Raw genomic sequence first — 22,906 nt, 5'->3', positions numbered from 1 at the left:
AGGCAGACACTGACACACTGGAGCAGGGATGAGGCTAGGATGCAGGGAGGGGATCCTTAGAAAGGGCTGTGGCCCATGACATTCAGACCTTGATAGGGAGACAAACAGGGAGCCTGCAGTCCTGGAAGAGGACAGGGAGGCTGGATCTCCTGAGGACCCTGATGATCCCCAGAGTTGTGCAGCCACGGGTCTTTCCTCCCTCAGTGCACACCCCTTGGATCCAACCTCACTGGGCCACAACTGGCATCTTTCCAGTCTCCATCCACTTCCAACATATGGGGCACTCTGCTTATGGCTGCCCCGAAGCCAAAGCACCCCACGGCTCCCGTCCACATGCCCCCTGGGGTCCTGGGCTCCTCTCTGGTCCCCCTTTCCCAGCAGTGCAGCCCCTGGTGGGGTTGGTGGCCAAGGTGTCCCCCTTGTTCTCCCTGCCTGCCAGATCTCTGCAGGCAGGCCCAGGATGGGGTCAGACCCATTTCCCTGCAGCATGTTGAAAAGAGCACAGCAGGTTCTTAACATCTTTATTAGTTTGGTTTTTTTTTTCCAACACAGTAAATCCTCTCTACAGCAACAAGTTAGTTAAATCCGGTTTACATATTGCCGTCTCATGAGTGCTGCAGCCTTGATGCCGCCGTAACGAAACCAGGTTGCGCTCAGACTGGAAAATGCATTAAATTCCGCTGTGACCAGGAAAAAAGGAAAACCAACAAAATCAAAAGAACAAACCACCAGGGAAAAGTAAACCAACTGACAAAACCAAGGTGAGGAACCAAAGGCGAGCACGGCCAGACCACCTCCAGCGGAACCACACAGCACCGCTTGGATGAGAATACAACGGGGAATGAACCCAAAAAGGTCAGGGACCGGACAAACCCTTATATATATTATGTATAGGTATTTATATATATATCATCTGGAAGGACACGCTGAGAAAACAAGAGATCGCAGCGGTATCTACAGTAAAAAGGAGCTACATAGCTTTCAGAGTCACACTAAGAAGGAAGCACACGGCAGAACAAAGTGGGGGACAAATGGGGACACTGGTGTTTCGGGGTAGCCATTCAATGTGGGAGGGGCTGGGTGGGGCACAGGTCTCAGGGCCAAAAGCCCTCATACACTCACTGGTAGCCCTGGGACACCTGTGCCCCTTGCTGGGCAGCGGGCACGGGGTCTGGGGGGCAAGTGCTTTTGGGGAGCTGGGTGGGACCTGCTCCCAGTGGGCTGGTTCTGCTCGTCCAGATGGTGGCACCCAGTGGGTCCCCTACAGGTCCCGGCTCGGGTCTCCCACGGACCACCCGCAAAGACCTGAGCACCCATCGCCAGAGCCAGGGGCTCCCTCACCCCAGGTGCAGGAGGAGCTGGGCTCTGCTGCTGGGGGGGGTGGGCCAGGGACAGTAGCAGAGGCTGGGTGGCCGATGGTGGGGTTACGCGATGACGCGGCTGTCCGTGCCGAGCGCGAGAGGCTGGATCCACCTGTAGCCGGTGGCCGGATGGGGCCCCGCGGCTCGGGGGGACCCAAGCCCTTGAGAGACGCCCCGCTCAGTGCGCAGGCAAGATGCTGGGGAGGGAGTGGATTTGGGGGGGCCATGGTGGGTCTGGCCAGCTCTGTGGGCAAAGCCAGCCTGTGGGCAGAACCAGACACTGGGGTGCTCCCCACATTCCATGGGTCACCCCACACTGCCAGCACCTTGCAGTGATGTACCCTGCAGGGCAGAGAGTGCTGAGGGCTCCCCAGCATTGCAGGGGAGGAGTGTCTCATCTTATTGCTAATGGCTCCACTGCGGTGACACCCACGGGCTGTGGTGAAACTGGAGGGGGGATTTGCCATGCGATGTCCCCAAAGCCGGTGGCCTCTGAGCCCTGGCGGCCTCAGCCCAAGAGCTGCGAGTGGAACTGCCGGTGTGGCAGGGACAGAGCAAGCCAGGGCACACAGCCCCCTTCCCCCTCCGGTGCATTTCTGGTGGCAGGCGGTGATTGTCCTTCTTGCAACAAGGGACCAAGGAAGTGCCACCACGGGCGAGGGCGTGGGCAGAGGCAGCGGGACGCCCATGCCACCCTCCTGCCCTGATGGCTTCTGGAGCAAGGCTGAGCCCTCTACCCCTGCCCCGGGGCAGCCCTCAGGGTACATGACCAGGGCGAGAGGACAGTTTGGGGTGCAATTTCTCCCAATGCTCAGCCGGGTCTGGGACACGAGGTCCTGGGTGTGCTGGGGGATCCCATGCTAGCTCTCCCCAGGGAGGGCCAGCAGGGAGAAATGGAAGCTGCATCCCCAGGAAAGGGCCCAGTGACGTCCCAGTGAGCACCACTCCCTGTTCCTGTCTTCCTTCTGGCTTGGCCAGCCGTTGGTTGACCTTGGGGGACCAATCTACCTTCTGTGTCCTCTCCACATCCTGCCGTCCTGCCCACAGCCTGCTGTCCTGCCCCATCGCACCATCCCGTCCCCATCTCACCACCCTGTCCCGCTCCTTCATCCTGGCCCTGTCCCCCTGCCACCCACCCTCCCAAGCCAGGGCCAAGCCAGTGCTAGGGAGGGTGAGGACCAATGCAGAACCATGTGTGACTGCTGGACAAAGCCAGGAGCTGGAGCCAGGAGGCAGTGAAGTGAAGCCCCTCTCCTTCTCCGGTACCAGACAAAGGGATGAGGCCAACAGCAAAGAAGACAAATCGATCCCAAAGGAGCGAGGGCCCTGGTAGAGGATGTCCACGGGGCAGGTGGGTGCTGGCGGGATGCTGACGGATGGGAGATGGCTCTGGAGGAGATGTCGGCAGCGGGTGTGGTCCTCAGCACGATACCTCCATGGTGTGGTTGATCTGCCCCATGGCCTCGGTGCTCTCCGAGTGGGTGCAGGCACGTGGGCGGGTGCCATCCACTGAGCTGGCGCTGGTGAGGGAGGCCGTGCGGGAGCGTGCCAGGCGGGTCATGCTGGCGGATGGCACTGCACGGGCACAGAGAGATGGCCAGGGTGCTCAGCTCCCTCCAAAAGCCAGAAGGACCTGAGCTGACATTGCCTCACACAAGCAAAGCCGCCGGTCCCACTCCCCAATGCGAATGACCCCAGGCACAAGCTTGCAGCATGCGGTGCTGTGACAACATGAGCAGCTCCAGGCTGGCACGGGACAGCAGGGCAGGGATGGGGTGCCCTGGTGCGTGTGCCGGGCACATCTCCCGGGCACATGACCACTGAGCACGAGGCAGTGGGGGCCCCTGGCCGTCACACCGTGGAGAAGTGAGCCGGGATGGGAGCCCTCCTGGCTCCCCAGTGTGTGCAAGGAAGGTGACACCTTCCTCCAGCCAGGATGCCCAGCAGCCACAGCTCCTGGCTGGCTGGAGGAGAGCACAGTGGGCACACTGCCGAGACTGTGCCTGTATCGGGGGGGACTTCTCTGAATGCCCTTTCTCAGCTCCCAGACCCGGCTCAAGGTGCCGTCTCAGGCAAAGTGGAGCAGGGCAGAGGGCACCTGGCTGGGGAAGGCCAGCCCCGCACCCAGGCTGCTCCCAAAGGTGCCCAGGCAGCTCGAGGGCACAGGCCAGGCGGGCACCATGCAGCAGCAGGCACGGGCCGAGCAGCACTGAGCGGTACCTGTGCTTCCACTCAGCCTCCGATCCTTCAGGTGGGCGACTGGCAGGGGTGGAGCGGGAGAAGGGCAGGGAGGGCAGAAAGAGAGCGTCAGCCGAGCTGGCCGCTCTGCGGGGCCAGGAGCCCCTGCCCAGCCCCACGTGTGCATGCACACGGAACTGCACGTGTGCACACAGACCTGCACACACACAGACACACGTGCATGTGCATGTGGACCTGCAAACACACACGTGTGTATGTGGACCTTCACATGTGTGCACACACAGGTACGCACACAGACCTGCACACACATACACACACACGTGCCCATGGACCTATGCACACACATATGCACACGGACTTGTGCACATGGACTCTGCACGTCTGTGTGCACACACAGCCCCTGCTTGTGCATGCCCACAGACATGTAAGTGTGCGTGCACGCACAGAGATCCTGTCCACGCACATAGGTACACACAGAGCCTTTGTACACACATCTGTGTGCACACAGAGCCTGCACATCTCGCGCCCCTACGAATGTACAGATAGACATCTTGTGCACCTGCACATACAACGCCACAGACGCACGTGCAGCTTTCCATCAGGATGGGCACGCGGGGGTGCCAGGCTCCTCTCCTGTGGCAGGCTCAGCACACGCACACACAGGCACACACACACATGCACACACAGGCATGTGCCAGCCCCCTGCCCAGCCCTGGCACTCACTGTAGCCCATGCCTTGCAGGAAGTACTTGAAGGCTTCGGTCAGCTTGCCGGGCTGCGGGGAGAGAGCACGCCGAGTTGAAGCAGCACCAGGGCCGAGATCCCCACTTAGCCCCACGTTGCCTCTGGCAGCCCCTGCCAAAGACCCCTATGCCCACCTCAGCCCATCCCTTGCTAGCCAGGGACAGCACCCATGCATGTCTCAGGGCCCAGTGTACCCAGTTAACTGGGGAAATTGTGAGGGCTCACCTGTGTAACCTGGGGCAGCCCACCGGAGTCAGCCATCTGCAGAGAGAAGGTCCTGCTTAGTATGGGAGGGTGCCCTTGCTGCCCACCCTGTCCCCTGGTACCTGCTCGCAGGATGCCACTGCTGGGGCCACACTGCTCTCCCCACCTGTCCCCAGCCCCGTGGCCAGGACGGGCCTCAAATGGGGAGGTGGGGACACCCTGCAACCCTGGGGCAGAGGGCAATAGGGCACTTCATGGGCAGGAGGGACTGCCCAGCTGCCCCCTGCCACCCGCCTACCTTCAGGAAGGTGGTGTTGGTGGGATCCAACTTGGAGTTACACTCCACCTGCAGGCGAGAGGGATGATATTAGCACCCTGGGGTGCCCTGAGCCTGGCAGAAGTTGCCCACGGGTACTGCCACTGGCCCATGGCACTCCAGCTGGCACATTCCACCCCAGCCAGGTGGAGATAGGGTGCTAGGCAAGCCCTGAGCCTGCAGAACCACCATCCCTTGCCATGGGACAGAGGGGACCTTCCTCCTGCCAGGCAGTGTCTGGGCAAGGATGGGGGCTGGAAAGAGAGGGGAGAGCGGCTGGTGAGGCATCCTGTGTGTCACACACATGTGTACAAGCACACAAGTGTGCTCATGTGCATATGCACAGAGGTACATGTGCTGGAGGTGGGGGGTGTGTGCATGCAGTTACACATTATGTACAAATGTGGCCACCTGCACAGTACCTGGGGCTGATTGTGCAAGTGGGGACAACCATGTGGATGTGTGCAAGCACATGCATGTGCTAGCAGCTCTTTGGGTGCATATGGCCAAGCAGGGGGTGTGTCGACACATCTGAGCGTGTATGTTGTGAGCACATCTGGGCATATGAGGAAGGGGAGGTTTTCCAGGTGTGGCAACCATGCACAGATGCATATGGACACGTGCTCACATGAGCAGGTAGGTTTGCACATCAGCACACTCCCGCACACAGGACCTCACGTGTGTCTGAGCAGGCAGTGAACATGAGCATGCCCACACGTGGGCAGTGTCTGCATGCCACCCCGCAGGCACTACCCCATCACTCACCACCCCCTCTTCAGCAGGCGCATTGTCTCCGACCACCAGCATCACGGGGCAGCTGGAAGTGAGAGGAGGAAGGAGCACAGTCAGAGCTTGGCCTCGGTGGACTCCGCTGCCCTGGGACCCCCCCCCTATGCCATGCCAGTGCGACTCTTACCGCAGCGTCTTGGCATTGGGCACAGTCCCAGGCCGGTTGATGTCCAGGTCCCTGCGGCTGATGAAGGAAAAAGAGGGCCAGTGTGAGGCCATGGGCAGGTGCCGCCACCAATGCCATAGCACAAGAGCTGGGGCACTGCCAGCTCTGGAAAGCGGCACCTAGCCCCACTGTCCTGGCACCCTGTGGATGGAGGACCCCATGGCCATCTCTGCCATGACCCAAGCAGACCCTGCACCATGGGATGCAGCACCCAGCAGAGTAGCAATGCTCCCAACCCCCTGCACACATGGGACAGCATCTCTGCCCCCTTCCCCAGGCCTGTGCCAGCACCCCATGCAGGAGGAGACCAGGGGACGTGCACCCACAGCCACGGGCTCTGGGACATGGTAAGGCTCTGGCACAGGTGCCCCCACTTCCACATCCCTGGCCAGCACTGGCGGCCACCTTTGCACTGCTGCCTGCCTGCGCCGGAGGGTGATGGCAGCACCCAAAAGGGGTCAGGGTTCCCATGGTGCCCTCAGGGCCACCCACCAGCGCTGCAGCCCCTCACCCTGGCGCAGACAGGGGGGCAACCTGTTGGCAGGGCCACCCGGGGTGCTCACCTGTTGTACATGTTGAGAAAGAGCTGGAGGTTGAACTGGTTCACCACACTGCCGATCTGCTGCCGGTAACTCTGCACCAGTTCTGTGTTGTTCACCAGCTCTTCCTGTGCCGGCAGGGGATGGAGATCAGGGCAGGCGCTGCCGGGTGCCGTGGAGACACCCCGCTCCCCCAGGCCTGCCCATGCTGTGCCAGCAAGGGGGGCAGAGGAGGAGGGTGCTGGGCAATGCAGCTGGGCACAGCGGTGCTGCGAGCAGCACACCCAGGCAGGACGCGGGCATGAGTCGCACACTCATCAAGGCTAATCCCTGGATCAGGCAGGAGGGATGCAGGCAGGGCTTGGCTAATTCCATCCCTGGGCATGGGGCAGGTCCAGTGGCACTGTGGCACCCGGCAGGCAGGGCAGGGCACAGCCCGGGTGACCCGGCTGGGACGCTGGGTAGGGGGCTGGTGGCAGGGGGCCGGCAGGATGCGCAGCCCTTACCTGGCTGAACAGGTGGGACAGGACAGTGTCTGGCAGCGTGCTGGTGAGGCCAGAGAGCTGTGGAGGGAGCACAAGGGAGTTACAGCTCCGCCATGGCTGGCTCATGCCCCAGGGAGCCGCCAGGGACGGGACGGGCGGTCGGGGCCCTGCTCACCTTGGCAGCTGCCCAGTCAATCCAGCCTTTGCCGTTGGGGTCGATGTTCATGAGGACCAGTCCTTCGACCAGGTCGGGGAAGATGAGCTGCAGTGAGCAAGAGGGGTGACGCTCAGCGGGAGGGGGAGACTGAGGAGCAGCCCCCCACCAGCACCACTGCCCACTGCACAGGCATTGCACGGGGTTGACATGGCCCTGTCCTGGGAGCAATGGGAGACCTGTGGCAAGACTGCCTGGCTACCATGGCCACGGCACTGCCATCCTGGCCCCCCGGCCCTCCAGGAACCTTCACAGCAGCACAGCCTGCCAAGGGGCATCAGCTCCTACTCTTCCCCATGCCACAGGCTGACAGCAGGTACAGTCAACTCAGGGCCAGCCCATTCCAGCCCCAGGCTCACCGCAAACTTGGCCAGCACGTAGGCTCCTGCCCCAACACCGATCCCGATCACGTACTTGAACCTGGAAAGCAGAGGTGCATATGGAGGGACGGTGGGCGCCAGCATGGGTTGCCTGGGGCACTGCTCCACCCGCAGTTTGGGGCACAAGAAGACAAGCAGAGTGCCAGCTTACAGGGACAATTCCCCCAGCCCCAAACCCTTGCCTCCTGCCCATCTCCCTGCCCAGCACCCTCAGCCAGCAGCCATGGAGGAGAGGCTGACTCACCCGAAATGCTGCACCACGCTGGGTAACATGGCAGCCAGCTGGTCCATTGATGGGTACTGGTACCTGCGGCACAGGGAGGCACAGGACAGCGGTTATGGGACCCGCGCAGAGTGGGAAGGCTGGGACAGGGCAGCTGGGCTGCCCAAAGTGGGCAGGGAAATGCCACCCACCTGCAAACCACCCCATTGCCCACCCTGGGCCAGTCAGCTGCCACAGGCTTTGATACAGTTCAGAGAGACCCGCAGGCAGGGCATTACTGCCCAAGCAGTGACAACCCAGTGGGCAGGGAGGTGACATCCCGGCAGGCAGAGCGAGCCCCCAAAGCTGGCACCTACCCTTGAGGGAACTGCGAGGCTCCTGCCTGCTGGCCCGGCGCGTCCACATGGCACACCACAAAGTGCTTTGTGATCTCCTGCATGTCCTCGTAGTTGAAGAAGGTGTTGAAGCAAAGCTTGTCTGTCAAAGGGCAGGCAGGGATCAGAGACCAAACACCCCAGCACGGGGGCCTGGTGGGCCAGGGGAGCATGGAGAGAGGTTGCCTGCTCCCCCACTGCCCTTCAGCCGGGAGGTGACATGCCATCAAAGCCCTCCTATCCCTTTCCCTCCAGGCTCCTTGTCCCTACAGCAGAGACCACAGCCACTGTTAGCAAGGTCTGCATCCCTACTGGTGTTGGGAGGCATGGGGATGGATGGACATAGCCAGGAGGATGAGGAGTTTGGGGTGAGCCTCGTCTTCTTGGAGGGATGGGACTGGGGGATGCAAAGCCCGGAGCTGCAGGACCACCCAGGAGGCAGTGGGATTAGCAGCCCAGAGCGTTATCGGCCCTATCTAAAATTCCCAGAAAGGGCTCAAGCAAACATGGGATTTGAGAAACGGCTGCGAATCTCCCTGCTTGGAAACAGTCAAAGAAACAGCCCCAGCGCTGCTGTGGACGGGCCACCACCATTGCAGCAGGATATAGCCATTGCCAGGGCTTGGAGGATGCTGCCACCCATGGCATTGGTGCTGGGCCATCCCTCCCAAAACATGGGGGTGAGGCAGGTTGTAAGGTCCATTGCAACCAACATGATGCATCCCCGGACACAAGAGTGCTGCTGTGATGGAGAGGCAGTTCACGTAGCATGCCAGTGACTCAGCCTCAGCCGCCAGTGGAAGGGGAGATGATTCTCCCTGCTGACAGGGCACTGGGCATCCTGGCTTACCCGGGGGGCACAGCCCGGGGAAGAGGTCTGGGGTGCAGGTCCAAGGCTGCAGGCTAACAGAGAGCACAGCATCCCCAAATCCAGAGCCCTGGCTCAGCATCCCTCTTTCCCTGCCCCTCAGGGTCCCTTCTTCCCTGCTATTCCCTGTCACCTTCGGCCCCCTCCACGCCCTGCTGCCAGCCAGGTCCGTGCTCTGAATACCAACAGGCTGGCAGCGGCGGCGGGGACTGACCCAGCATCCTCCGCGTCCCATCCCTGCCTGGCGTAGGCGGGTGGACAGCCAGCACCGGGGTGGGCAAGAACTCCTGGCAGTGCCTGGCCCAGGCTTTGGGTTTGGCTGAGCATCCAAACCCTCCTGGTGCTTTCAGATGCCTGGGGAGACCCAATGCAGCCCGGGGACCCTCCATGGGAAGAGGCAAATAAGCTGAGCCAGGGGCTTTGGCCGACATCCTGGCACCCTGTGCAGCCCCAGGCTTGCTCCCACTTGCCCCTGCGCCCCATGGCCCAGGGACCAGCACTCACGGTTGAGGCCCACATCGTGGTATGTCAGGATGGCCGGGCGATTTCCCTTCGGTGAGCCCCGGATGACCACGTGCAGCAGCCCGTAGGGGGTCTCAATGTCATGTTCCTGGGGGAACAGGAGAGATGGGGTGACATCTGCCTGCCCCAAGACATCCTCTCCTGCCCTGCCATCCCACCCCTCACCACTGCTTCCCCAGGTGGCTGGGTGTCATGGGAGCACAAGGGAGGGAGGAGCAGCCATCGTGGGAAAAACCTGAGTTTTGGGCATCTCAGTGCTGTCAGAAGGCAGGACAAATCACATACAAATGCTCCCAGCTTCCACTGACTTGGCTTCCTGGAAAGGGAAGGGAAGGAAAAGGAAGGGAAGGGAATGAAGGAATGACTTGGAATAGGATAACAGGATTTAGGATTGGACAGGTGTATCATGGGATGGTATCAAGGGATAGAGGTTTGGGATGGGATGGGATGGGATGGGATGATCTAAGAGGGCTTGGGAGAGGAGGATTGTGGGACAGGACAGGTGGACCACAGGATGGGACACGAGATCTTTGAGGGCCTGAGACCGAGGGATTTTTGGCAACAGGGTGGGGGATCACAGCATGGCCCAGCTGGCCTGGATTCGCTGTGCCTGGGACAAACAGGCAGAGGTCAGACCCTGGACACCACCCCGGGAAATGCTGCAGCCTGATTCCAAAATGACAGCTAAAGTAACTTTAAAATCCCTTGGTCTGAAATGGCTGTGCCCCCATACAGAGACCAAGACTGCCCTGTGCCTCAGTTTCCCTGGCTGGGAGGGCTCCAGCCTCACCTTCACAGCCATCGTCCCCAGCCAGCAAGGGAAACTGAGGCTGCATGCCCAGGTGCTGACCAAGGCATTGCCTAGGGATCAGGCATCCCCTCCAGATGCCCATGCCTGCCAGCCAGCCCACTGGCAGTGACCTCGAAGCTGGGATCTGGCGGGTGCAGGAGCATCACACGCCGAGCAGGGCTGGGCAGGGGATGCTGGCAAGGTGCCCAACCGGCATGGTCCTCGGTGCGGGTACTGGCAGCCCCATGGATGGACTAGAGGGAAGGGAGCGGGTACAAGGATGCTCCTGTGGGCTGCACACCGCCAAGGACTCTGAAGGACACGGGCCTCAGGTGGGAGGAACCACATGAGGACAGGATCTCCTCACCGCAGTGCCTCCCCTCACCGAGATCCACTGTCCCCGGGGGGACGCTGCGCCCGAGGGCAGCTCAAGGACTCTGTGGAGACAATACTCGGCTCCCCAAGGGCACACCGTCCCCAGCCCTCATCAGCTGTCCTTCCACTCCCCGGGGCTGTATCAGGCAGCAGGCGATGAGCAGGGACATTCCCCTGCAACAGTGCATGGGGAAACTGAGGCAGAGGAAGGGCCTGACCCCATATCACAGAGCAGGAGGCATCCATGTGGTCTGATCCTGGGCACAGGGCTGCCTCCTTGCCATCACCATGCCCACAGTCCCCATCACAGCCCCAACAGCTCAGTCTGCAATCCCACCCCAAAATCACACGCCCAAGGTGGCAGCTCCTTCCCCAGCACTGCTACCACCCCCCCCACACACACGGCAGGCACATCCCTGCTCGTGGTGCAGCCTCTGCAGCATCGCTGGGTACGACAGCCCTGCCCTTTGCCGCAGGGATGCTCGCTGAGGAGGAGAGGCTAGGGATGCAGGGGATGCAGGCAGCGAGGTGGGGGGGGGGGGGGGGCACTGACAACCCATGGCCCCAGCGAGGAGGGATGTGGGCGTCACAGCACCCATAGGTGCCTGAGAGACCCCAGCCCTGTCCAGGTTACCCGCTCGCCACTGCAGTGCTCCCACCACGCTCACCCCCCTCCACGCTAGCCTGTTGCCATCGGATATTGCCGTCAGCGCAGAGGCCAGAAGGCATCCAAAGCATTGCTTCAAAACAGCAAGAGACCCTCTCCCTCTACAACTCTGGGGGTGGGGAAGGGGCAGCATGCCTCCTCCCCCATCAGCAGTCAGCCCCAGCACAGCTCACAGCTGCCGCAGCTGCGCTCACTCACCCTCAGCCTCAGCACAGCATCTCTGCTGGGCTCGGGGAGGACATGCTCAAGGACAATGCGTCCCCGAAATCTGCGGCATGTCAGGGATGCGGCAGCGGGGCTTGGGGAAGGAACAGCTCCCCAGCAGCAGGTACCCCCAGGCAGCAACGCCTGCCTGGCCCACGCCAAGCCCTGCTGGGTGCAAAGCTCCAGCCTGGGTGAACAGGGGAGGTACTGGGGCAAAACTCCCTGGGAAGGGAGGGCAGCGAGCACAGGAACGGTGGTACCTACCCCATCCCAGCACTCAGGCATGGTGAGGAACCGGGTGGACGAGGCTGCGCAGGCAGGGTGGGCCGAGCACGGGGTCCTGGCGTGGGGCACAGCAGTGCAGCAGGCTGGGGCAAAGCAGAGCTCTGCGCTGGCTCAGCCCCTCACCTCGATTTATAGCGAAGCCCCAGCCCTGCGCTAAGCCCTCCCTCTCCCTTCCCCCTCGACGCGACGCACAGCCCCGGCAGGTTTGGCCTCCATTGCAGGCAAGCGCTGCAATGGAGCCAGCACTCAGCCATTGGCTGCCACGGGAATTATTCATGCTCCAATTGGCCTCAAGCACCCTTGTTTATGAAGAAAAAACGTCTGGCACCGTGCGGTACCTGCTCCATCTTCCCTCCTTCGGCAAACCGAGACAGGCAGGGGTGCCAGGACAGGCTTGCACTCGCACCCCTTGCAACACACACAGCGGCATCACAACAGAGCCCAGCAATGCTCCCCCGCACCCATCATGCACACACATGTGACTCCAGCCCCACGCAAACATGCAGAATCATGCTTGAGCCTGCAGCCACCCAGACCAAGGCCCTGCAGCAATGCACATGCACCAGAAAGCACGCACACACCCACGAACAGACATGGGTACACACTAAACACACAGGAGAAGGATGCAGCAGGCATGCTCCGCATGCGCATGTGACCATGCACATACATGCACAGGAACACGTACCAACACAGACAGACAGGGGCCAGGCAGAACCATGTCCCTCCACATCTGTGCATGCAAACTTTGGAAAAAAAAATACAATGACCCATGCTGAAGCACATGCACCCCACGAAATGCTTGCGCATACCCACATAGGGTTGGCCCCTGTGTGTCTGTATGGGTACATGTTCCTGTGCATGTATGTGCATGGTAATGTGCATATAAGGAGCACACCTGCTGCACCCTTCTCCTATGTGCTTAGCGCGTATGCCATGGCCATCACTCATGCCCATGGATGCACAACAACCTGCACACACACAGAACCTTGTGCACAGAGGGGCACGCGCATGTACACATGTGAAAACTGCCTGGGCACCTGTGTTACCTTACCCAGTAGCACGGACATCCCGCCTGCTGCGGGATGCTGGCACGCAGGGGATGTGCGGGATTTAGCCCCAGTCTGGACGTCACCGGTGGCAAGTAAATAAGGCAGGAGGAAAGACAACCCAGCAGTGCCGAGGGGTTGGATCCTGTCCCTGGGCCGACGCATGCTGTATGCACACGCACATGCATGTGTATTCCCACGTGTGCGGGCAGACGGTTTCTGCCATGATTCCAATGAGGCTTCACGAGAGGGTGAGTCCATTTGCCTGCAGCTCGCACCCACAGATGGCCTTGTGCTGCCAAGGCCCCAAAAGCCCTGCTGGGAGGCTCTGGGTGCCTTCTCCCTGCACCCTGACCACCCCTGCCCAGCCCAGCACCACTCTCCAGCTCGGCACAACTGGCACCTGAGCTGCTCCAGCACACAAAGCTGGGCAATCATGGATGGCGAGAGAGTCCTGCGGTCCCTCCAGCGCCTGCCCAAAGGGGCTGGAGAGCCACATGGCAGTGCTGGACCAGGGCAGCATCCAGCAGGGACCCTCCAGCCTCCCTGCCCACCACAGGGATGCTCCGTGCCAGCTGGAGCCTGCCATCACCTCTGCATCATCCCCACCCCGGCAGCTCACCACAGCTTGCTTCCTCCATGCCCTGGCACACACCGCAGCCATGGGCAGAGCGGGTCCAGCTGCCCTCACCAGCACATGCACGGGCTTCCCCACATGGCAAAGCCCCATGTCCTTGGCTTCACCCAGCAGGCTCATTCCTGTGGAGTCTCTGATGTCTAATAAGAGGGCTGAGCCACTTTTCCCTGGGGAGAGCCCTTTCCTTGACCTGGACAAATGATCACCCCGAGCTGGTGGGGAGCCACTGAAAGCAGTGTCCTGCAAACAAGTCAGGGTTGGGCAGCCACGGGCTCTGGACATGGGAGAAAGGACAGACAGACAGGCAGGCAGACGGACAGCATCCACCTTGCCTCCACCAAAGAGGCTTTCCTCTGCACTGCTTTGTCCTACAGGGAGCTCATGCTCAAGCCTAGAGAGATGCATCTCTGCTAACGAAGGACCATGTGTGAGAGGGAAGCCCTGCTCCCAGGTGGTTCCTGGCACAGGGACAAAGCCGTTCGTGGATCTGGGTGCCATTTTTGCTTTCCTCAGCCCTGTTGCCTGTGGAGCCAAAGAGTACGAGCAGCCACAGCCTCCAGAAAAAAGCAAGAGATGCAGAGGGGCATAAGCAGGCAAAAAAAGACAGAAGGTGGCAAAATAGAGGGGAGGAGGGGTGGAAAAGCTGAGGTGAAGTAAGACGTGAATGCAAAAGGGCAGCAGGGAGATGGGAGGGCTGAGCAAGGCTGGCTCCACTTGAATGGCATCAGATGGCATCGCCACCCTATTGGCTACTAGCCCATCCACCTGGCGGGTGGCCCAGACCTCCAGCAGGGCCAGGGTGCCCAGGTCTCAGGGCAGAGGCACCTGCCCCCCCTGCACCTTGGCCTATGCCAGCAGCCCCAAGGGCTTTACTTCGGTGGGCAGCAGCAGTGGGGGATCCCTGCTCCCCCAGCCAGGCCACAGCATCTTGGCAAGGGAGCAGCGACTGGCTCTGGGGAGGAGCAGAGGGACAGTGAAGAGAAGCTGGGGGCTGGATTGAACTACCCAAGAAGGTGAGCCTAGAAAATGGGGTAAGATCTCCCCGATGAAGGGAAGGCAGCCCCCAGCCTTTGCAGAAAACCAACCTGCAAAGTGCTGGGGGGCGGGGAAGGAGGGGGTTGCCCCAACACAGCCTGGGAAGCTCATCCCATCTCCACCCTGAGACTCTTGGAAGGGAACCAAGGCAGCACAGGGCCTGGATGGCTTGGAAAGAGACACCTTGATCCTTGCCCAGTTCATTTTTTTTCGGTACCGAGGGCATGCAGGTGCATCACTGTGGCATTTGCCATCCGGAACCGCTCCACCTGGGCACCACTGGGGACACAGTTCAGCATCACCATGGGCCAATCCCTGAAATACTGGCATGCAAAGATTGTCCTAGGAGAGTCATTGCTCTTTAACATCCCCTGCATGCCAACCAAGCCCTGCCCCAGCACAGCTGAGTGAGAGCCATACTGGTGCCTGTGGCACTACTGGGAGCTCTCGGCAGCCTGGCACTGCCGCCTCCCTCTTCTTCCTTGCCTTCCTCTCCCTCCTTGCCCTCACTTCAGTGACACCAGGAGGTTTGGTTTCTTCTCCAGTGGTCAACAGGGACCCTGAGGAAGCAGAGCAAGGAGCAGCCCAGACCCGCACAGCCTGCTTCTCCCCACCCCAGCATCTCACCAGCTTTGGAGCTGCTGGGAAGGGTGGCATTTCTTTTCCACCACTGCCATTTTTTAATAATTTTGTGGCCTCCAAGAGGGCCACCAGAATTCTACCCTGTGAACCACAGCAGCCGCTGCCCAGCATCCTGACAAAAGTCCTTGCTCCCTGCCCGGCTGCACCCTGCCACCTGCACAGGTGATGGAGACAGCCCCAAAAGCCTGGGCACTGCCTTGGGTCTGCCAAAATGGGGACCTGGGCTCCCTTGCCCCTCTCCCAGGATGAATGAAATCCAGATTTATTTTTTCCTTGCAACTGCTGCTGTTTCAGCCAGCACCACCCAAGCCCACACTCCTGGGAGTCCCAGCCGCTAGCAAAGCAGCAACATACAACCTGAAGTTGGTCACTGGTGTCCCCTGGGAGGGGGGATGCTTTGGGAGAGGGACAGGCAGCAAGCTGGGGTCTGGCAGCCCCACTACCCTCCCTCCCCATCTACCGGCACCCTGGTGTCTGCAGGGGGAACCTGATGTGGGATGAGCTCGGGCAGATGTGTGAGAGCGATGAAGACCAACACAGGAGCCAGGCAGGAGCTGAGCCCCTGCGAGCCCCAAGGCCACATCATGGGGTTCCTCCAGAGAGGCGAAACGGAGGTATAAGGTGGGCAGGTGCCAGCCCGGGCAGCAGAGGGGCCCTGCTCTCCAAGAGAGGTGGGTGGTATGGGGAGGCAATGCCCCAGCCCTCCAAAAAAGAAAGAGGCTTTCAAACATCCTTATGTAAGCAGGGAGCTGGCATCACCCGGGAAACCATTGCCATGGCAATGGTAGAGGAGCTGGAAAAGCAGCTCAGCCTTCCTGAGAAGAAATCGCCTGCTTTAAAGAGGTTTTGTCCCGGGCCCGTCGCCAAGTGCCCGCCAGCCACATCCGAGCACCAGCACAGAGCATGCCTGGCAGTGACCCCCGCCCCGTCCCCTCCTGCCGGGGACCGCGATGGACGTGCAGCCCCATGCACAGACACCGACCAGGCACTGTGTCCCCGTGGAAGGAAGGGACGGCAACAGCCCTGGGTCCGCTCAGTGCCCCGCAGCATTCCCCAGCCACAGGCTGCTGTTCCACGTAGGACCCAGAGGTGGGGGGCACCCCTCATGGCTGGTCCTACCTTCCAGTCCGCGTCCACAGCAGAGAGGAAGACATCCGAGTTCTCCTGGGGAGAGAAGGAGCCGTTAGGGACAGAGACATCCCGCCGCCGCCCCTCACTCCTGTGGTGCCCTCCTCCCACCCAACTCATGAAGTCCCCTGACACCACAAGCACCCAATCCCTGGGGCAGCACTGGCTGCAGGGGGACACGATGCTCACACATGTGCACACGTACATGCACATCTACAATACCCGCACACATGTGCATGCACTACCTGCATGTGTGCACACACACCAGTGTGTATTAGCATGTATGTGCAACATCTTCACACACATACATCATCACACCAAACCAGAACCTGTGCTCACCCATGCATGTGCATTGATACCAGCACACGTCTGCACACACATGCACTGAATACCAACACATGGGCACACACGTGTACCCAATACCAGCACACACACACCCCCCACAAGCTCCCACTTAAGCACCCACGTCCTGGCACCCCATGTGCAGGAGCTGGAGCCAGTGCAGTCACCGGACTCACCAGCTCAGCGTCCTGGCCCCGCAGCAGTGGCTTCTCCTCGGTGAAGCGCAGCTCATGCAGCCCTGCCATGGTCATCTCCTGCAGCAGCAGCCCTGCCCAGGGCAAGGGAGATGTCAGCGCTCATGGGGACCTGACTTGGTTCCCTTCACCCCAGGCCCTTGGAGCCTCCCACTCCCTCCCCATGGGGATGGGACCCAAATCATCACTCCACCCATCTACCATGGGGACTTGGTGCTTCAGCTTGTCCGGAGGCCGCAGCGAGCCCCTCCGCTGGGAGCTGGAAGCATGCAGGGGGCAGGCAGTGCCTGGAGGAGCTCGGCTCCCAGCTCCCACCCAGGTCCGGTTCTCCCAGTTAAGGACAGACCTCTCTCCAAGGCATGGTCTTAGGCAAACAGGGAGACCAACCTGGTCTGTCCATGCCGGTCGCCCCTGTAAGCACTCAATCCAAGGCAAGAACATCCCAATTCCCACCCCAGCTTCCAGCATCGGTCAGAGAGAGAAAATCCAATGTTTTGGCTGGTTTTGGACTGCAGACAGATACAGGTGGGAGAGAGGAAGATCTCCCTGCACAGCCAGAATGAGGTGAGATGTTTCTCAGCCATGCTGGGAGGCAGAGGGATGCTCTGAGCAGCAGGGGAGCAGAGAGACAGCCTGAAGTTTGTATTGCAATGATGGGAGAAAACAAAATGTGAAGCCTTCACTCCTAAACTCTTCTCCTTGCCTGCGAAGCAGGTGCTGGCCAGCTGGCAGCTCAGCCCCAGCGCTTGCAGGGACAGACTTCACCATGGAGCTGCCATTCAGAAGAGGTATGAGACTGGATGCTGCTGACCAGGGCACCAGGATTTCGTACCCCCCCAATGCCAGCACCTCCAAAAACACCCACAGGCACGAGCCCAGCTTAGAAAGCAGAGGGCAGCAAGGGGATGCCTGTGCCCCCAGCAGCTGGCTGCACACAGAAGGTGACAGACAAGGGGGACACAGGGGACAATCCAGGCTCCCCTGTGTATAGATGGGGTGGGTAACTGGCAGGTCCCAGTGCAAGGGGATTATTTGCGCTCAGGCAGGATCCAGTCCTCAGGTGTTCGCCTTCACAGCCTCTGTTTCCACCCCTTCCCCAAGGCCAAGTCTTCGGAGGAGTTGTTGCTGCTCTGAATGGGCCAGCACCAGTCCCACACCCCTTCCACTGGCTACCCACTCTTTGCAATCTCCCTGGGGATACCGGGGATGATAAGGGGCCACGCTAGCACAGCAGCAGGCATGGACCCCACTCCATTCACAGCCTTGGCCAAGCCTGCTCCACACTTTGTCCACCTTCAAACCTGGGTCAACCCAGGCTGGCAATATGGAAAGGCCAAGCAATGCCACGAGCATTGCAAGGCCACCAGGAGTACAGGAGCTGGTCATAAACTCCCCTCCAAAGCTGGCTTTTGCTCATCCAACTGGGTTTTCCATTCAAAAACCAAGCAGGCTATGCCACCTGGCTGCTTTCTGCAGACACCACACTTTGCTTTGCTCCTTGGGAGCCATCCAACAAACCAGAACTGTTTGGAGGAAGAAACACCACCGCGAAGCCTCCCGGCACTCTTACGGCACCCAGTGCCTGGGGTCTCCATGTCACCCCCTGCACAGAGGGTCCCGCTGTGCCAGGGGCCGCGCAAAACTCCAGTGGGAAGAGGTGCTGACAGCCCCATGGAGAGGCACACGTCTGGGGCATGCTGCTCCAGGCTGGGCTGCTGCTGGGGAAATGGCTTTGCACAACGGGATAGTCCTCGCCTGCAGCCCACCAGCACAGCCGAGATGATGCAGCCTGCAGAGCCACCAACCGAGCCACCCCGCGATCCCCTGGGGCATGATCCCAGGGTTAAAAAATGGGAGGAAAATCAGCCTCACCGGTAGCTGGGTCTGGAAGAGAGCAGGAGCGTCCCACGCTGACCACACCAACCCACTGTGTGGCCGCAGCCCCAGGGTGGCTGGGAACAGCACTTAGTGTATGGTGAATGCCTTTATTAATTAAAGCCTCCAGCTAGTATGGGAGGGAGGGTGGCCGAGCAATGAGGAAAGGCCCTGTGACCTTGCTTGCGTGGTGGGGGGGAAAGCTGGCTCAGAAGGGACGTGGCAGAGCCCTGTGCCAAGCAGCATCCTCAGTGCAGGATGGATGGTCACCTAAAGTGGTGCTGAGCGCAGGAACGGAGGAGGGATCGGCATGTCAGGGAGTCCCATGGGTGCAACAGCCTGCGAGCAGGATCACAGCCGTGCTGCCAGCTTCCCATGGGTGCTCCACTTCCCATGGCACTCCAAAGGTACCTTCGTCCCTGCTCCTGCCAGCACAGCAATGGGGCTGTGGGTAGTGTCACCCAGCCTGGTGGGCCACTGTCACTGTGGAGGGCTGGTGAGGAAGCCATGGCTCCAGGTCTCCTAGCCAAAACAATTTGGTTCCCATCGCACACCGGGGCATGTGGCTGGCAACGAGCCCTTTTCACTCCAGCTTGCCCCAATGCTCCTCAACAGCACCCATCCCCAGGGTGCCGCCCCAAGCACACCCATCTCTGCTCCCACTCTGCCTTCCCACTGCAGTGCCACCATTTCCTGGGCACAGCTGGCACACGCCTCCTCCCTAATCCCATATCAGTCCCAAACCCAGTGTGACATTAATGCTCTGTTTGGGACTCGTGCTCTGCCCTGCCGGGGCCCTGGCACTGCATATATAGACAGGGATGGAAACAGCCACGTTGGCTTACCTTCCCCAGGGATCTGCAGTCCAGTGTTGGCTTATTGGAGGAGAACCAGCACATGGCAAGGAAATACACTATCATCATTATTATTATTATTATTATTATTATTGTTATTATTATCATCATCATGAGGCTGTGGAAAGGGTTTAACACTGGGCAGTGTGCCTGGTCAGAAGGCAGGGGTCCCTCGGATGACCCACCAGCCTCACAGGAGTCTCCTCACTAACCACCTGTGTCCTGCCCTGCGCAGACGTGGCACCCAGGGGATGTCGGCACGGATTCTCTGGGCTGAGCAGCGTGCAACAGACAGGGAAGCAATTCTGGAGGACCGAGGGCTGGCCCCTGCCAGGCAGCGAAGCCAAGGCCACCTCCAGCAAGGCAGGGAGAGGGAGGAAGGGAACCTGCAGCCCAGTCCGAGACATGGAAGCATGCCCACAGCATCATCCCCCGAGCAGGACCGCTAAGGACCCACGATGAGGTGGAGGAAAACCCCGGTGTAACACAGCCTGGGCCACCTCCCGCCCTGCCAGTGCAGGATAAACACCCAGAGCTTGCTCTACCCCCGTGGGGGGGCACGGGTCTGCACCCCAGCAGCCCCCACAAACCAGCCTAACAGTGTGGTCCAACCAGGGAGCGCAGGAGCGGACAGGCCACAGCGCAAGACCCACCAGTGCCACTGATGCAGGGGTTGAGCATCCCGGGTTCGGGGGGCAGCGGCGGCAGCGGGGGGCTCTGCTGGGGTGCAGGCTGTCTCGCAGTGGCTGTTGCTAAGAGCAACCTCCTCCCCAGCCCCAGCCCCATCCCCATCCTCGGGGCACCCAGGCAGCAGGGAGAATCCCAGGGGAGGCTGGCGGAGGAGCAGGCGCTGAAGGGATGCTCCAGCAGTCCCACAGGCACATCCCTCCCCCTCGACCCTGGCTGTCTGCTTGGCGGACCCCCGTGCCAGGAGGCTGCCCCCCCCCCCAGCACCATCAGGCTGGGCTTCCTCCGCTGCAGCCCTGGCACCTCCTCAGGCATCACCTCCCGCACCCCAAAAAGCATCGTTCCCCCCAGCAGCCCATCCCTGGGGGAGAAGAGGCACCGGCGGGGGCGGGGGGGGCAGCCCCATCTCCTAGGCAGGGGCAGAAGGCTCTTCCCCCCCGCCCCGACCCCAACCCCATCACGCCAGCGCCCCGCTCCTCACAGCCTCGCCCCCCGCCCGTCCCCAGCACGCCCGGGGAGGGGGAGCGGGGGCGGCCGGGCCCGGCCGTACCTGTCAGCAGCTCGATCTTGTGCCGGAGCACCTTCATGCCGGGGCGGCGGGTCCCGGCGCCGCCGGCGGGCGGGGCGGAGCGGAGGGAGGGGGCGGCGGCGGCGGCGGGCCCCGGCGCGGGGAGCGAGCGGAGCCGGTGCCGGTGCCGGTGCGAGGCGCTCAGGGCGGCGCAGGGGCGAGGCTGGGCACGGCCCCCGCCGGGCCGGTTCCTCCCCTCGCCGGGGCCCGAGGGGAGGGGACGGGGCCGGGAACGGGGCCGGCACCGGGGGTCTCCAGGAGGACAATGGGCCCGGGCCGGGGCTGGGGGAGGAGGGGATTGCAGGGGAGACGGAGGGGTGCTGGGGGGTTACACGGGAGATGGAGCGCTGCTGGGGGTGTTCCAGGGGAGATGGAGCACTGCCGGGGGTGTTCCAGGGGAGATGGAGCGCTGCTGGGGGGGTTACAGGGGCGATGGAGTGCTGCCGGGGGGGATACACGGGAGATGGAGCGCTGCTGTGGGGGTTACAGGGGCGATGGAGTGCTGCCGGGGGGGATACACGGGAGATGGAGCGCTGCTGTGGGGGTTACAGGGGCGATGGAGTGCTGCCAGGGGGTTTACAGGGGAGACGGAGTGCTGCTGGGGGGGTTACAGCGGAGATGGAGCACTGCCAGGGGGGTTAGAGGGACGATGGAGTGCTGCCAGGGGGATACACGGGAGATGGAGCACTGCTGGGGGGGTTACAGCGGAGATGGAGCACTGCCAGGGGGGTTACAGGGGCGATGGAGTGCTGCCAGGGGGATACACGGGAGATGGAGCGCTGCCGGGGGGGTTATGGGGGCGATGGAGTGCTGCCAGGGGGGTTACACGGGAGAGGGAGTTCTGCACGTGGGGGTGGCACACATCACCCTGTAGGGAACCATGGAGGTCCCAGAGCTGGACCATGATGGCTAATGGGTCCAGGGGGTTCCTGCGGTCATGGGGTCCCAGGAGCAGGGGACGGTGGGAGCCTTGGGGAACCCCAGATATGGGGCCATGCCCAAGGCGTCAGGGAGTCCCCAAGAGCAGGGGATGGTGATGATCAAGGTGCCCAGGAACGATCCCAGGACAAGAGGGGACCTGTGCAACAGGGAAACCTGGAGCAGAGCTATTATGGCCAAGGGGTCTAGGGAGTCCCGGGGAGTGGGGCCATGAAGGCCAAAGGGCCTAGGAGTATCCAAGAATAAGGATGACAAGGGACCTGAGGGTCCTCTGGACACAGGGGTGCAGGTTCCCCTGGGCATAGGATGGTCATGGTCAAGGGGCCCAGGTGGTCCCAGGATAAGTGGGACCTGTGCAATGAGTGTCCCCACAGCAGGACCATAATGGTCTGGGGGTGCCAGGGAGTGAGGATGGTGATAGCCATGGTGTCTGAAGGATCAGCCAGGAGTAGAGGCCGTGGCTGGGATGGTGATGACCGCCCCACATATTGATGCTGGCAGCTGTTTGGGGTAGAGGAGGAGCTTGTGGGGTGGCTGTTTGGGCCAGGCAAAACCAGGGCTGTGAACACTGCCATGGGGGTGGTTGGAGAGGGCCAGTCCCACACTGGGGAAGATGCAGGACCCTCATCTTCTGCATGAGGTGGGGATGCTGGTGGTGCCTCCCTCTGCCCTGGCTGTGATCCCGCAATGTCACAGGCCACCAGCTCTGCAGGGCCGCCAGTCTGTGGAGGTTTGCCCACCACCCTTGTAATGGTGCTCCCAGTTTCTAAAGGAGCCAGGGGCTCCCAAGCTGGCAGGTTATAAAGCAAGCCTGTGTCCTGAATTGGGACAGCTGGTCCAGTGAGGACAGAGGGCCCCAGCCTGCCCCTAGAGCAAGGGCTGATTCCCCCTTGCCTCCAAGCTGGGCAAGCCCATCCTGCCATTGTTCCTTCCCCTGTACTTCTTTGGTATCACTTTAATTCATTTTTTTCCACAGTTAGGAATGTAACAGTCTCCACTCCCAAGTTGCCTGAGGCTATGGCACAGGACATGCCATTCAAAACTGGGCCTTACCAAAACACCCCCATGGGGAAACTGCTGAGGACCCCATCACCTCCCCTCCATGGGCTTGGTTCCCCATCGAACCCAGCCCCACATGATCCTCACCTGGGAGGACTCAGGCTGCTCCTCAGGGCAGGGGTCTGGTCTGGTGTCCATGCTATCACTCGCTTCTCTTCTCTGCTGGGCATTTTTGCCAGGAGAGTCCAGACAAAA

General features: G+C 61.2%; 1 protein-coding gene across 7 annotated transcripts; it reads right to left on the bottom strand.

Annotated features, from left to right (window-relative positions):
- Nucleotides 1-504: 504 nt before the first annotated feature.
- NDRG4 (NDRG family member 4) lies at nucleotides 505-20,848 on the bottom strand. Of its 7 annotated transcripts, XM_030024410.1 has the most exons (18): nucleotides 20,696-20,848; nucleotides 19,450-19,479; nucleotides 16,712-16,803; nucleotides 16,185-16,229; nucleotides 9,367-9,472; nucleotides 7,977-8,097; nucleotides 7,642-7,704; nucleotides 7,377-7,437; nucleotides 6,979-7,065; nucleotides 6,825-6,881; nucleotides 6,343-6,446; nucleotides 5,741-5,797; nucleotides 5,590-5,641; nucleotides 4,807-4,854; nucleotides 4,530-4,565; nucleotides 4,284-4,335; nucleotides 3,582-3,620; nucleotides 505-2,936 (listed from the first exon to the last, which is right to left on the bottom strand). In XM_030024410.1, exons 1-18 carry the CDS (start codon nucleotides 20,730-20,732, stop codon nucleotides 2,782-2,784), a joined length of 1,242 nt encoding a protein of 413 aa, XP_029880270.1. In that variant the 5' UTR covers nucleotides 20,733-20,848; the 3' UTR covers nucleotides 505-2,781. The 7 variants fall into 7 exon arrangements, with proteins under 7 accessions (XP_029880270.1, XP_029880271.1, XP_029880272.1 ...); XM_030024411.1 differs by lacking the exon at nucleotides 19,450-19,479 and having other exon boundaries at nucleotides 20,696-20,847; XM_030024412.1 differs by lacking the exon at nucleotides 3,582-3,620 and having other exon boundaries at nucleotides 20,696-20,844.
- Nucleotides 20,849-22,906: the final 2,058 nt, after the last annotated feature.

The sequence above is a fragment of the Aquila chrysaetos genome, chromosome 9 (assembly GCF_900496995.4).
Source record: "Aquila chrysaetos chrysaetos chromosome 9, bAquChr1.4, whole genome shotgun sequence".
NCBI classification, from domain to species: Eukaryota; Metazoa; Chordata; class Aves; order Accipitriformes; family Accipitridae; genus Aquila; species Aquila chrysaetos.
The sequence above is the reverse complement of the archived record's forward strand: the minus strand, read 5'-3'. Positions and strand labels throughout refer to the sequence as shown.